Consider the following 14,437-nt stretch of genomic DNA (forward strand, 5'->3'; position numbering starts at 1 on the left):
AAATTTTTTTTAAAAAAAAGAGATGATGGTGGCCTGGACTAGGGTGGTGGCAGTGGAGACGGGGAGAACCAGACAGCCTTGAAAGAGTTATAAAGTAGAATTAACAGAATTGGGGGTAGGTGAAGAAAAGAAAGGAGTATAAGATGAGGTGAGTTCTAATTGGGGCCACGGAAGTCCTAGTGGTGACTTCATCTTAGGGCGGGGAATCCAGAAGGAAGAACGTGACTGCAGAAGGTGGAAAGCGAGGTAAGGGGCTCTGCTTCGGACATCTGGGGCTGCAGATGGGGCACAGAAGTTGAGAAGGAATGGACAGAGAGGTAGGAGGAAAACCAGAGGGGCAGACAGGAGTCATAGATGCCGAGATAGTGGGAGTCAGAGGAGAAATGACCTGAGGCAGGGGGAAAATACTGCTGAGCCTCCTTTGCATTGACGCTCCCCTGACACAGACACAAGTGCACTAGGGAGGGTCCCCCCTGCCCCGCCCCCATTACTATTTTATGATGTTTTAAAAATCGAAGTATAATTCACTTACAATATTATATTAGTTTCAGGTGTATAACATAGTCATTCCATATTTTTATACATTACAAAATGATCACCACTGGAGAGGGTTCCCTTGATAGCAGTTTTATTTGATTTAAAAGTGAAACTCAGACCCTGACCCACCCACTAATCTTGGGGTCGTGGCAGGAGTAGACTCATCCTGGGGATGGTTGGCCTCTTACCAGGACAAGAAATGGGGGAACATATAGATTCTTACCAGGACAAGAAATGGGGGAACATATAGACTCTTACCAAGATAAGAAATGAGAAACATATGGATCATGTCTCTGTGGGCATGGAGAGGCCCAGCTGTGGTGCTGGGTAGGGTTTGGCCACGGCCAGGGAAGGGGTGACTGGAGCCATCTGGTGGACACATGCAGAGGGGGAGGAGACTAATTCGGGACGGGTGTTAGGATTGGGGCTTAGAGGTCTAGGGCAGGGTCAGGGAGCTCTGGACCAACAAGTTCAGTAGCTGTGAGTAGAAGACTTGTCCAGCTCACTGCGCTGCTCCTTGTGAGACTCTGTCACCACCTGCTGGGGACCGAGGCACGTGAGGCGCACAAACCGTTCAGCACCACCCTCCTTCCAGCTCCTTTGTGGCACGGTGTCCCCCCTCCCTGGCATAACCAGTTGAGGCTCCAGTCTGACCATCCACTTCCATCTCCCTGTCTCACTCCCACCCCAAGAATCACTAACCCACAAACACCCTAAGATTACCTGCAGCCAGGCTGGGGCTCAGAAATACTACGAGAAATGATGGGGTCCTACGCTCAAGTGACCCATCTTACCTCCCCATCCCGGGTCTCAATGGTCTTGATCAGAACCATCTTCCGGCTGTGGCTCTCCTGGGGAGGCTCCACCTCAGGCACTGGAAAAAGCAAGATGAGAGGTGGAAGGGAGGAGGCTTGGGATTTCTCTTGTTTTAAGCCCTCACTCCGTCTGGGAGGTGAGGGAGGGGCGAGGAGGGGCAGAGCCTGAGGAGCGAAGGCGAGTGTAGACCAGGACTCAGAGTTCACGGAGAGAATCAATCCCTGAGCAGAGCCAGAGTAAGAGTCCAGTCAGGGCAGAAATAGACAAGGGGACAGACAGTTGGAAGTCAGACGTGAAAGACTCACCAGTCGTCTTTATACTTAAGGATGCAAAGGAATGCACTGGCACGGAGATCCTGGGGGCGAAGCACTCGGTCAGCTACTCCTGTGAGCCGCTGGCCTCCCCCCCACTCCTCCCCCACAAGCCCTGACCAAACCCTATCCGACCCGCTGCCTCTCACCGGCTCTCCTCGCCCTCAAGTAGCTTCCGGTAGGTGGCGATCTCGATGTCCAGGGCCATCTTGACGTTGAGGAGCTCCTGGTACTCTCGCAGGTGTCGCGCCATCTCCTCCTTTAGCTGCCGCAGCTCCTCCTCGAGCCGTGCGGTGCCCGCCTGGTACCCGCCGGCTTCCAGGGCAAACTGCTCCTCCAGCTCCCGCAGCTGTCTGAGCAGCGCCTCGTTCTGGGGGTTGGGGGTGAAGAGGGGGCGTCAATGGGGGGAGCAGCCTTCATCCTCCACCCCCTGGGCGGGGGCGCGCAGCCTGGTACTCACCGTGCCGCGAAGCCCATCCACCTCGCACGTCAGGCTCTGGATCTGGCGTCGCGACTCGTTCATCTCCTGCTTGGCCTGGCGCAGGGCCTCGTGGTTCCGGTTGGCGGCATCAGACAGGTCCGCGTACTGCGGCCAGGGGGGCAACCCGGACGTGAGTGGACCAGATGCGCCCTCCCCCCAGCTCTCCACGCTTCCAGGTCCTCCCAAACCCTCCCGTGCCCTGGCACCTTGGACTTGTACCACTCTTCTGCTTCTTGCAGGTTCTTCGCTGCGATGCTCTCGTACTGGGCACGGATGTCCCTCAGCGCCGCCGTCAGCTCGGGCTTCACGGTCGCCTCCACCTCGACCTGCTGCACCTGCTGGCTCTCCACGCTCATCTGCAGGTCTCTCAGCTCCTGCCGCCCAGGGCGAGAGGCCGAGTTCATCGCGCAGATCCCACGCGGGCCGCGCGGTTGGCGCACAGAAAAGAGAAGAAACACTTGAATGAACAGAAGGGGGCGCTAGGGAGTGCAGCGTGCTTGGTACTGCACGGCCCGCGCCACGCCCGTACTAAGCCTCTGGCCAGGTTACGGGGGTGCAGCTCCGCTGCTCGCCACCAGGCGGCGCAGGGGTGTGAGTCAAACCACCTGTAGAGGGGGTTGAGAGCCTGCGTCTACCCTACGAATCTCACTTCCCTTCCTCAGGTCCACTCGCCAGTCTCTTCCAGAGCTTATACTCCAGCTCCAACGAGACCACCCCCAACCTCCTGACACCCGGGTCCACCCACCTCCTCGTGCAGCTTCTTGAGGAACTCAATCTCATCCATCAGAGACTCAATCTTGCGCTCTAGCTCCAGGCGGGACAGGGTGGCGTCGTCCACGTCCTTCACGGGGTGGCAGTAGGGGTTCGAGAGCAGGGAGGGGTTGCTTAGGTCGACGAAGAGCCTGGCCCTCCCTGTCTGCCTCTGGAGGCTTCTGGTCGCCTCCCTTTGCCCACAGATGCCACCCTGGATACGCAGGCCGGGGGTAGGAATGGGGAGACCGAGCTCACCTTACGGAAAAGCACGAGGCTGTGCTCCGCATCCTCGCGCTTGCGAGTCTCCTCCTCCAGCCTGGTGGGAGGGGTGTGCAGAAGCTGAGCTCCGGGGTCACTGCCCAGCCGTAAGGCCGCGACCCCCAGGATCTGGGTCAGAGGCTGCTACTGCCCAGGACTCTGAGGAGGGGCCTTCAGGCTGCCTGATGGACTTGCCCCATATTTCCCTTTAACCTGCTGGGAGCTGAGACGTGGCCCCTTTATACACAGGGGAGACATAGTAACTCCCCCTTCCTCCCCTCCCCAGAGACTCAGCAAAGTGGTAGACGGGGGTTGGGGGTGTTGCCCGCCGGCGAGGATGCTGCCTGCACACGCCCAGGTGGATAAGGCGGGCCACTCCCTCTGGCGGCCGCCTCGACGGCCGCCGCCCAGCCCCGGCCCTGTCCCCTGACCTCTGCTTGAGCGCCGCCAGGTCCTCCGCCAGCCCGTCGCGCTCCACCTGCACCCGGTCTCGCTCGCGGCCCAGCAGCTCTAGCTCCCTCCGCAGCTCGCGCAGCTCCTGCTGGCACAGCTGGTCGGCGCGCGCCGGCTCCTGGCCCCGGGCCTGGCTCAGCTCCCCGCGCAAGGCCGCGTTCTGCTGCTCCAGGAAGCGCACCTTCTCGATGAAGTTGGCGAAGCGGTCGTTGAGCTCCTGCAGCTCCTGCTTCTCGTTGCTGCGCGTGGCCAGGAACTCCTGGTTGAGGGCCTCGGCCATGGAGAAGTCGAGGCGCTCCGAGGGCAGGCGCAGGAGGGCGCCCGCGGCCGCCCGGGGACTGCGGAAACTGCCTAGGCGCACGGAGGAGCCGGGGGACGCCGAGCCCAGCAGGCGGCTGCTCGAGAAGCGGGAGCTGGAAGAGTAGGAGAGGGCCCCCGGGGACAGCGAGGGCGGTGGCCCGAAGGTGCGGCGGTAGTAGGTGGAACTGACGCCGGACCGGAGGCCCGACGGGTGGCTCATGGCGGCCGAGGATGGGGAGTCACCGCTGACAGAGCTTGTCCGGGCGCTGGGAAGGAGCCGCAAACCGCTGCGAGGCGGCTTTATAGCCCTGCGGGCTCAGGGGGGGCATGGGCTGCTCCTCCCACTGGCCTGACGGTGGGGCTATGTGGGGAGGGGGACGCCCCACCCCTGCGGAGCTGCAGGAGCGCCGCACCCTCCCTCCCTGGTTGCCGGCGCCCTACCTACTTGATTCCCCCAGTTCGTGGTGGGGAAGGAGACAGGGATGGCCACCACAGGCCACAGGGAGGCGGGGGGGGGGGGGTTCGGGTGTTGGGGGGGGTCAGTGCCTTCCAGCAAATATCCGGAGCTGGAGCCTAGGGTGGGAGGGCCTCACTGGAACTGGGGTCCCTGCCTGAAAGAGCTGGTAAAAACTGGGGGCTAGGTGGACTGTATGTTAAAGGGCAGGCTTCTGGTACGTGGGCAGGGAGGACGCAGCCCAGGTGCAGGGAGGACGCAGCCCAGGTGCAGGGAGGACGCAGCCCAGGTGCAGGGAGAATTGGCCTGGCTTAGGCCCCAGAGGCTGTACCTCCACATGGCCCCTGAAGGCTAGGCTCTGCTTTCAAATGCTGTCAGCTGCCCCCTCTGTCACCACACCCAGGGAGATCTGGGGGACGGGAGTGCAGAGGCAGCTGAGGTGGGTGAGGAAGGGCTGCTCTCCCTGAAATCCCCAGGGCTCTGTGAAGGGTTGCTGCCTGGCGCCAGCTCTGCTGCTAATGGACTTGCTTCTTCCCCTCCCCCTCCCCTGGACACTTGGCCAGGAGGTTGCCTGCTGATGTCTCAGCCTTAAAGACACAGATCCCAAATCTACCCCAGGCCCCAGCAAGGTGGGCACATCAGAGGGGGCTCAGGGTGACTAGGCCCAGCTCTGGGTCCCACTTGGGAGGGTCTGTGCCATGCCGGAGGCTGAACTGAGTGAGCTAGCGTGTGCTGTCTGGCTTTACTGGATACTCCCTTCCCCCAACCCACCGCTGCTCAGTCAGGGCCTTACAGGAACCGGGGCGATTCCTGAAGTAGGAAGGGGAGGGGGCTGAAGGGTAGCAGCTGCTGCCAAGGCTGAGAGATAGACACACGGGCAGGAGCCGGTTTCCAGTGCTGAGGAGCTGCAGGTACCCAGAGAGAGGAGGGCTGGATTGGGAGAGAAGGGGAAAGAGAAAGTGCCCATCCCTGTAGGCTCAGGGACTGAAAGAGGAGAAAAAGGCCCAGAACAGAGCCACAGATGCATATGCGTAATAGCACCGTGCACCTATGTGCACACACATTAGACACACCCAACCACAGGGCCCTTCATACCCTCCCCCACCCCAGAGTTAGCAGGGAGGCTGATGTCTGGCCTTTGCATGTCAAACGGCTTCCAGAACGCAGGCACGGCCTGCCCAGGAGTGGACAGAGGCAGCTTGGATGGTCTGCAGGAGTCGAGGTGCTGAGGCCTGTTGGGCTTGCCAGGAGCTAAGGGGCTGCTGCTGCTGGGGACTCCGGGGCTCTCCAGTAAGGACAGGTCCGCGTAGGATCGGCCCTGAGGACAAGAGCTGGGCTTCTGGGGAAACAGGTCTGGGACTCCGGGCTGCACCTCTGGCTGAGGGGATGAGGAGGGCGGCTCCCTGGCTGGCCATCCCCTCAGCACTGCAGGGCAGAGGGGCCTCCCCGCCTTTGTGTGTCCTCTGAGATGGGCCAACGCCCTTAGGCTCACATCCCTACCGCCTTTGCCTTCCTCTCCTCTCCAGGCCCCTCCTTCCTTCTGGGCTATTAGTCTCTCCCTGAACAGCTGCCAGGTCCTTCTTGATGAATCTGGTTTGGTTGCCAGGGGAATGGGAAGAGGGAGGATGGGAGAGAGGGGTGGGATGGATAAACCAGGCCGGGTTGCCACTAACTCTTGGAAGTGGGGAGGGGTAGGGTCCTGCCTGGGTTAGGGGGAGGGGGCTTGATAGGTGTGAGGAGGGGAGTGGGGAAGCTAAGTGCTTTCTGCTGCAGCCCTGGGCTCTGAGCCCCAGCTGCCACTGAAGCCCCATCCACTCCAGCCTAGGCCCTGCCCTGCCCTGCCTGCTGTCCTCCGGGTACAAACTGGGAGTCTGAGCTGGTACTTCACGCAAAGGGACAGGTAAGGCCTGGGGAGGACGAGCTCAGGCTTTATTTTTACAGGGAACTGCTGGCAGACCTGGGCCTTTCAGAGTAGAGGCCTCTTGGGCTGGCCCTGGGGAATTACCAGTGGGGTTCCCATCCTCTCCCCTGCTTAAGCTCCCAGCTCACCACCCAGAAGCCTCAGAGTAGAGGGAACCAGGACCACCTCGGTAGGGCTCTGGGAGTTGTAAGGCCAGGGTCTGGCCTGGGTTTGGGAACCAGGCCTGCTGGCAATGCAGAGAAGACTCCTCCCCCGTCCTCAGAAAGAGCTGGGCCTGGGAGGTCTTGTGGCCGGAAGAAAAGTAGGAAAGGCTCCCGGTTAAGAGCCAGGGCTCTGGCATCCAGCTACCAAGCTTCCCACCTGATTCCAACACTCTGTTGTACAAATGTAGTCTCATTACTATGTCCTCTCATGTGCTCCAGCAAAAGGGGGAAAATTGTAGTTTCCACCTCATAGTGTTGTTGAGAGGGTTAAATAAATACATGTAAAATACTTAGGACACACGTAATAAAAGCTGAAAACTTAATTTATTACTACTACTATTACTACTATTACAAATTGTCAGCCCCCAAGTACAGTGAAGGAGGATCTGGACTTCCTGTGGACTGTCCCCACTAAGAGCAGTGCTGGACCGGGGTAGCAGGAACCCAGTACTTCCTGGCTGATGGAAGGAGGGAAGGGTGGCCTCAGTGCACTGGGCAAATAGTATACTGATCAAAACACGGACTCTGGACAGACTGCATGGGTTTGATCATGGCTCCTCAACTTAATTAGCTGTATGCTTTGAGTCTGGTTGAGTGATTTAACCTCTATTCTCTCCATGTTCTTTGCCCGTCAGTGGGGATGATAATAATAGTACCTAGCCCATAGTGCTGGAGGAGGAATTGAGTTCCAGTATGTGAAGCACTTAGTGCTTGGCACATAACACGTGCCATGTAAGTATTAGCCAGCGTTATTATTACCCCTCCTCCTTCTGCTGTCCTTGGCTGCCCTGGCGAAAGCTCAAAGAGAAATAACCACTGTATTCAGAGGTTTGCAAGGCAGGTAAGCAATGAAGTTTAGGTTACTGGCAAGAGAGCTGCTAAATGACAGGCCATGGACTCAAAGCTGGATGAGGAGGGGTGTGTAGACAAGAGAGGGTGGGGTATTGGCAGAGTAAAGAGGTCCATAGCTGGACTTCCAGGCAAGGCCAAAGACCAGTCACAGTACAAGGAACTGAAAAAGGCACTGAGAGGGTAGGAAGTTGTTTTCGGAGAACAGGGTGCATGAATTCGTGATTCTGGAGCTGGGGTATTTATGGATAAGATTCCCAGGGTGGGGCTTCCCTGGTGGCGCAGTGGTTAAGAATCCTCCTGCCAATGCAGGGGACGCGGGTTCGAGCCCTGGTCCAGGAAGGTCCCACATGCCGTGGAGCAACTAAGCCCGTGCTCCACAACTACTGAGCCTGCGCTCTAGAGCCCGTGCTCCGCAACAAGAGAAGCCACCGAAATGAGAAGCCTGAGCACGGCAACGAAGAGTAGCCCCCGCTCGCCGCCACTAGAGAAAGCCCATGTGCAGCAACGAAGATCCAACACAGCCAAAAATAATAAATTAAAAAAAAAAAAAGATTCCCAGGGTGTTTCTAAGGAGTGAGCGGCTAAGGTGGAATGCTGGGAAAGGTCATGGGAGAAGAGATCAGGCCATCAGACTGGGCACTTACTAGCTGTGTGACCCTGGGCAAGTTACATATCCTCTCTGAGCTTCAGTTTCTTCATCTGTAAAATAGGAATGATGATACCTTCCTTCCAGAGGTGTCATGAGATCTAAATGAGGTATTATGCATAAAGCAATTAGCATGTTGTGAGGCTCACAGTAGGTGCTCAACACTGTTGATTGCCTTCTTCCCCTCCCATGTGACAGAGAGGAAACAGACACACAGAATCAATGACATAACCCTAATTACATGTACCTAAGGGTTAGCTGGCATCTCCCTGCCCCTTGAGGTCTAGGATTGGCTCAACCTCCACTCCACATCCTGGGGAAATTCCAATGTCCTCCCCAAGATCTCTTTGCCTTCCTGTTGCTTCCTCTTTGCATCCCTAGCTCCAGGTCCCTGCTGCCCCTGAACTGGCTGACTTTACAGCTAACTCTCCACAGTGTCTCAGATGTGGAACTTGGCACCGTCCCTCGGGTCCTGTGATCCCCTTTCCCATCACTTGGGTAGGAACTGAGGCTCAGAGGGACAAAGTTGCCTGTCTGAGGTTGCACAGTGAACAAATTACGGCTACCTCTCCAGGAAGACACGTCCTGGTTGGTCAGGGCCTGCTGGTGTTCTGTGTTCTGGGCCTGCAAGAGCCCAGATGAGCCCCAGCCAGAAGGAGTCCAGCTCCATTCGAGGTGGGCTCTCCCAGGCTGGTCTGGTTGCAGGGTCCCTATTGACAGACTGGCTCCACCGGTGTGGAATCCTTTCCCCATTATCTCCATTTGGGGGCTCCACTCCTCCCTGTTAGGGAGCACCCTGGGTATCTTCTCCATCTCATCAGTTCTCTCACTGTATAATATAGCAATAGCTAACATTTCCTATGTGCCAAGCACTATGCTAAGCATTTTAAACGTGTTATCATTTTTAATCCTCACAATAACCCTGTGACATAGGTACTACTACTATTCCCATTTTACAGTTGGAGAAACTGAGGCACGGAGAGGTTAGGCAACTTGCCCAACGTCACACAGCTAGTAAACTAGTAATCTGTTTATATGTCTGACTCTCCTGCTCCCTGACAATATGATATTTGAGGGCAGCCATCAGATCTTATTCACTTTTGTGTCTGTGGTGTCTAGCACAGGACCTACGTCAAACAGCTGTTGGTTAAACTGAAGGGAACCCAGAGGCACCTGAAAAAAATTTTTCCCGTGATTGTCGAGTCAGGAAAATAGAGAGGTGTGTTGCTGCCACCTTCTGGCCAGATGCTAGAATGACATGTCTGCAGTCGGAATCCGTCCACGTTTATTGAGTTTTAACACTCAAGGCTCAGGAACATTGGAATTTGGGGGATGCTCCAAAACTATTTATTATGACCTCCTTTTTAAAGATGAGGGGACTTCCCTGGTGGTCCAGTGGTTAAGACTCCACGCTCCTGATGCAGGGAGCCCAGGTTCGACCCCTGGTCAGGGAAATAGATCCCGCATGCCTCAACTAAGAGTCCGCATGGCGCAACTAAGAGTCCGCATGCCGCAACTAAAGATCCTGGATGCTGGAACGAAGACCCGACACAGCCAAATAAATAAATAGTTTTAAAAAAAAAAGAAGCCCTTCCCTATTCTTTAAAATAAATAAATCAATTAAATAAAGAGGAGAATTATCCAAGAGTGTGTAAAATAGGATAGCAGCACTGGTACTAGGACCTCTGAGCCCTGATCTCATTCTTCCCCTCGGCTCTAGGAACCTCCTCTGCACCCCCAGAAGCCCAAAGCCAGGGAAGGAGGCAAAGTCTGTCCTCAACTCCCCCCTTATCCTCTACTCTGTCCACAATCTCCTGTCCTGCCCTCACTGTAAAATTGCATCTCCATCCATCTGCCTGCCTGACCCTTCCAACCAGCTACCGGTCAAATGGAGAACAGGAGAGCAGCTTATGGCCACAGGATGCTAAGTGAACCTTCCTCCTCATGGTGTGGCCTAGAGACCCGACTCAGAATCACCTGGGGGCCCATTAAAAAGCAGATTTCAGTGCTCCACCTAGATCTTCTGAATCCCTAGAATTCTGCATTTTAACAAACTTCCTAGGTGATTTTTAATGCACATGAAAATTTGAGCAGGGACGTCCCTGGCGGTGGTTAAGACTTTGCCTTCTGATGCAGGGGGGTACTCGTTTGATCCCTGGTCGGGGAGCTAAGATCCCACATGCCTCGCTGCCAAAAAACCAAAACATAAAACAGAAGCAATATTGTAACAAATTCAATAAAGACTTTAAAAATGGTCCACATCAAAAAAAAATCTTAAAAAAAAAATCCGAGCATACCTGGATTAAGATTTTTTCTTTAAATTGTCCATTTCCCCCTCCCCCCTGCCATTTTATTTTGATTTTCAAACCCAGAGAAAAGTCAAGAGAATATTGGGACTTCCCCGGTGGCACAGTGGCTAAGAATCCGCCTGCCAATGTAAGGGACACGGGTTCGAGCCCTGGTCTGGGAAGATCCCACATGCCACGGAACAACAAAGCCCGTGTGCCACAACTCCTGAGCCTCAGTGATGCAACTACTGAAGCCGGTGCGCCTAGAGCCCGTGCTCCACAACAAGAGAAGCCACTGCAATGAGAAGCCCACGCACCGCAACGAAGAGGGGCCGCCGCTCGTTGCAACTAGAGAAAGCCCGCGCACAGCAACGAAGACCCAACGCAGCCGAAAATAAATAATAAATAAATTTATTTTTAAAAAAGAGAGTATTGCTATCAACACCAATATATCTTTTCCCAGGGTATAATAATTACCAGTTGTTAATATTTTGCCACAGTTCCTTTGAAAGTAATTTCCAGACATTATGTCTCACCCCTAAGTACTTCAGCATGCATCTCCTAAGAATAAGGACATTTTCCTATACAACCACAGTACTATTAACCCCCCAAGAAACTTAACATTGATACAACAGTATTATCTAATATATAGTTTATATTCATTTTCCCTACCCCTACAATGATCCCAATAATGTCCTTCATAGCTGTTTTCCCCTGATCCAGTACTCAAAGATAAAGAATTGTATTTGGTTGTCACCTGGGCAGGGATAAGTCTGGGATGAGTTTGGCATGTTTGCGGGACTGTAGAAAGGTGAGGCTGGAGTGAGATGGGTGGGAGGAGAGAAGGGAAGGTGACATGAGGAGTGGGGAGGAGTCAGACCACAGGTTTTCTAAATCAGAGGAAAGGGTTTATAGCTTATTTTTTTAATTTATTTTTAAAATAAATTTATTTCTTTATTTTTAATATTTATTTATTTATTTGTCTAGGCTGTACCGGGTCTTAGCTGTGGTACTCGGGATCTTCGTTGTGGCATGTGGACTCTTAGTTGCGGCACGCGTGCAGGATCTAGTTGCCCGACCAGGGATCGAACCCAGACCCCCTGCACTGGGAGCATGGACCACCAAGGAAGTCCCTATAGCTGATTATAAATGCAATGAAAAGCCACTGAAGGGTTTTATTTTTATTTATTTATTTTTAATAAATTTATTTTATTTATTTTTGGCTGTGTTGAGTTCATTTCTGTGCATGGACTTTCTCTAGTTGCGGTGAGTGGGGATTACTGTTCATTGCAATGCACAGGCTTCTCATTGCAGTGGCTTCTCTTGTTGCAGAGCACGGGCTCTAGGCATGCAGGCCTCAGTAGCTGTGGCTCACAGGCTCTAGAGCACAGGCTCAGTAGTTGTGGCGCATGGGCTTGGTTGCTCTGCGGCATGTGGGATCTTCCCGGACCAGGGCTCGAACCTGTGTCCCCCGCATTGGCAGGCGGATTCTTAACCACTGTGCCACTAAGGAAGCCCCCACTGGAGGGTTTTAAGCAGAGGAATGACTTGATCAGGTTTATGACTTTAAAAGGTCAATGTGAAGACAATTTCAGATTTGGGACATTCTGTCAGATGATTCCTAGGCTCTAAGAAGTCAAAGCCATTTTTTAAAAAAGTGAGTGTATTAGTTTTCTAGGGATGTCATAAGAAATTACCACAAACGTGGTGGCTTAAAACAACAGAAATTTATTCTTTCACAGTTCTGGAGACTGGAAGTCCAACACCAAGATGTTGGTAAGGCATATTCCCAAAGCCTCTAGGGGAGAACCCTTCCTTGCCTCTTCCAGCTTCTGGATGCTCCCGGAGACCCTTGGCTGCAGCTGTATTGTTCTAATCTCTGCCTCTGCCTTCACATGGCCTTCTCCTCTTCTGTGTCTATGTCTTCTCTTTCCTTCCTATAAAGACACTTGTCACTGGATTTGGGGACCCAGGTAACCCAGGACGATCTCAAGGTCCTTAACTACATCTTGCAAAGACCCTTTTTCCAAATAAGGTTATATTCACTGGTTCTGGAATATGGACATATCTTTTGGGGGGGGGCTCCATTCAACCCACTACAGTGGGAGATTGTTCTAGACAAGAGACTAAGAGATATAACATCTAAATTCAATGTTCAAACTTAAATTGGATCCTAGATTTGAAGAAGAAAAAGGCTACTGGAGAAATTTGTGTATGATATGCTATGGAATGATTATTACCGCTTTTAGGTGTGAAGATGGGAATGCGGTTGTATAAGAGAAGATTCTTGTTCTTAGGAGGTGCCTGCAGGAGCATTTAGGGGTGAAGTGTCATAATGTCCACAACCTTCCTTCTAGTGGGTTAGTTCCATTGTCCTAGATATCGTTATGGTGCAAGGCAGTGGTTCTGGCTACTGGGTAAGCGTGACAGAGAAGGAGAAGAGTTAGTCACACCGCTTATTAGAATAGAACCCGGGCGTCTCATCCTGGTCTCCACTTGATTCTGCAGGTCTCTTATAAGAGACTGTCCCTGATACGAATTTCTTGAGTGCATGCTCATACCTGAGATGAGACAGGACAGGGCTCCTGCCCCTCAGGCCAGCCACCAGGAAACTCCTTTTTGCAGTCATAACACTCTGCCATCTACGTTCCCCCCACCTCCTGCAGGGAGAGGCCAGGTGGCAGCTGAATGGACAAGTTCAAAGCGTCTGATGCCCTACAAACGGCCCTGTCTGCCCTCTGCCTGCAGGCCGCACAGGTACTCATCTGGGTCTGGCTGGGCCTGAACTTTCAGAGCGAGCCTGTTGGATCTCACAGCCATTGAGGGCCAATTGTCAGCATCTGTTAGATGTTGTCTCACTCTCCAGGTGAATTCTCTCCGCCACACACTGTTGTGTTGGCACCTGGCCAGAGGGAAAGGAGGTGATGGAGGAAATGAGGATGGGGAAGGAGGAGATGAGTGAGAGAGGGAAGGGAGAAATGGAAGTGGAGGGAGAAGTTGAGGGTGGGGAGAGAGGGGAGCAGTGGGGGAGAGTAAAAGAAACCAAATGGGCCAGAGAAGGAGAAAAAGCCTCTCAGGCTTTTTCCTCTCAAGGATCCAAGGGCCCCACACACAAGAGAATAACTGGTCAAATGACCCCTGTTCATACCCTGGAGCCCCCAGAACCTGGCCTGGTTCCTGTCCCAAGAGTCCCCCAGTACCACCCGCTTGTCTACAAGGGCAGCTCAAAGCTCCTTAGGCTCTGCAAGATTTGGGACTGCCCTGGGGTTGAGCTCCTTCTGGCTGGGCTTCCTAGGAGGAGCTGGTTCTTCCAGAGCGGGCCTCCTTGGTCTTCTGTATCAGAAGGTATCTATATCTTCTGATCCACAGATCAGGCTATGGCTCCATTCACCGTTGCATGTCAAAGGGAAGAAGGTTTTTCAGGCCTGCAGATGTCTTCTGGGTGCTTTTAATCTGTGGCTTAAATCCATCCAAGGCTCCTGGAAAGACTGAAAGGAAGCAGCAGATCAGTTTGGTTGACCAGGCACTGCAGGCAGAGGAAGGTCAAAAACCAAAGAAAGGAAGGGAGGCCTGGAATCTTTACTCTCCCAGGCCAGTGTCTGCACTGGAAAGGGGATTATACAATTTTAAAAGCGTCTTAATATTTTTATTATTATTTCACTAAACTCTTCTATGAACTATTGCATGAGGCTTTTATATTAGTTAGAATACTTTTGGCAGGAAGCAATAGAAGACCCAACTCAAAATGACCCAACAATAAAAGGATTATAATCTCACATAATGAAAAATCCAGAGGGAGAGAAGTTTCAGGACTAGTTATTGAGGGGCTCAACATCCTATCCAGGACCCAGGTTCTTTGTATCTTTCTGTTCTGTTAGGCTGGGAATGTTAGCTTTTGTCATCATATCTGTGCAGTTGTGGTCACAAGATAACTGTGGCAACTTCAAGTATTATGTGCTCACAAAATAATGTCAAAGGTTCAAAAGAGAAAATCCTTTCCCTGTGTTCCTTTTTTTTAAATATAAGCAGGCTATATTATTATTTTTTTTAATTCTAAAATATTTATTTATGTATTTATTTAGGCTGCACTTGGTCTTAGTTGCTGCACACGGGATCTTTTAGTTGAGGCATGCATGCAGGATCTAGTTCCCTGACCAGGGATCA

At 53.1% G+C, this 14,437-nt stretch overlaps 1 protein-coding gene across 3 annotated transcripts; it reads right to left on the reverse strand.

The window, feature by feature from the left end:
• Positions 1 to 621: 621 nt before the first annotated feature.
• Positions 622 to 4,591, reverse strand: PRPH (peripherin). Of its 3 annotated transcripts, none has more exons than XM_060164962.1 (9): positions 3,588 to 4,591; positions 3,154 to 3,214; positions 2,891 to 2,986; positions 2,352 to 2,519; positions 2,125 to 2,250; positions 1,814 to 2,034; positions 1,659 to 1,708; positions 1,332 to 1,411; positions 622 to 1,074 (listed from the first exon to the last, which is right to left on the reverse strand). In XM_060164962.1, exons 1-9 carry the CDS (start codon positions 4,127 to 4,129, stop codon positions 1,009 to 1,011), a joined length of 1,410 nt encoding a protein of 469 aa, XP_060020945.1. In that variant the 5' UTR covers positions 4,130 to 4,591; the 3' UTR covers positions 622 to 1,008. The 3 variants fall into 3 exon arrangements, 2 of the variants coding, with proteins under 2 accessions (XP_060020945.1, XP_060020944.1); XM_060164961.1 differs by having other exon boundaries at positions 622 to 1,077; XR_009543314.1 differs by lacking the exon at positions 1,659 to 1,708 and having other exon boundaries at positions 1,038 to 1,074.
• Between the last annotated feature and the right edge of the window lie 9,846 nt (positions 4,592 to 14,437).

The sequence above is a fragment of the Lagenorhynchus albirostris genome, chromosome 11 (genome assembly GCF_949774975.1).
Source record: "Lagenorhynchus albirostris chromosome 11, mLagAlb1.1, whole genome shotgun sequence".
In the NCBI taxonomy this organism is placed as follows: domain Eukaryota; kingdom Metazoa; phylum Chordata; class Mammalia; order Artiodactyla; family Delphinidae; genus Lagenorhynchus; species Lagenorhynchus albirostris.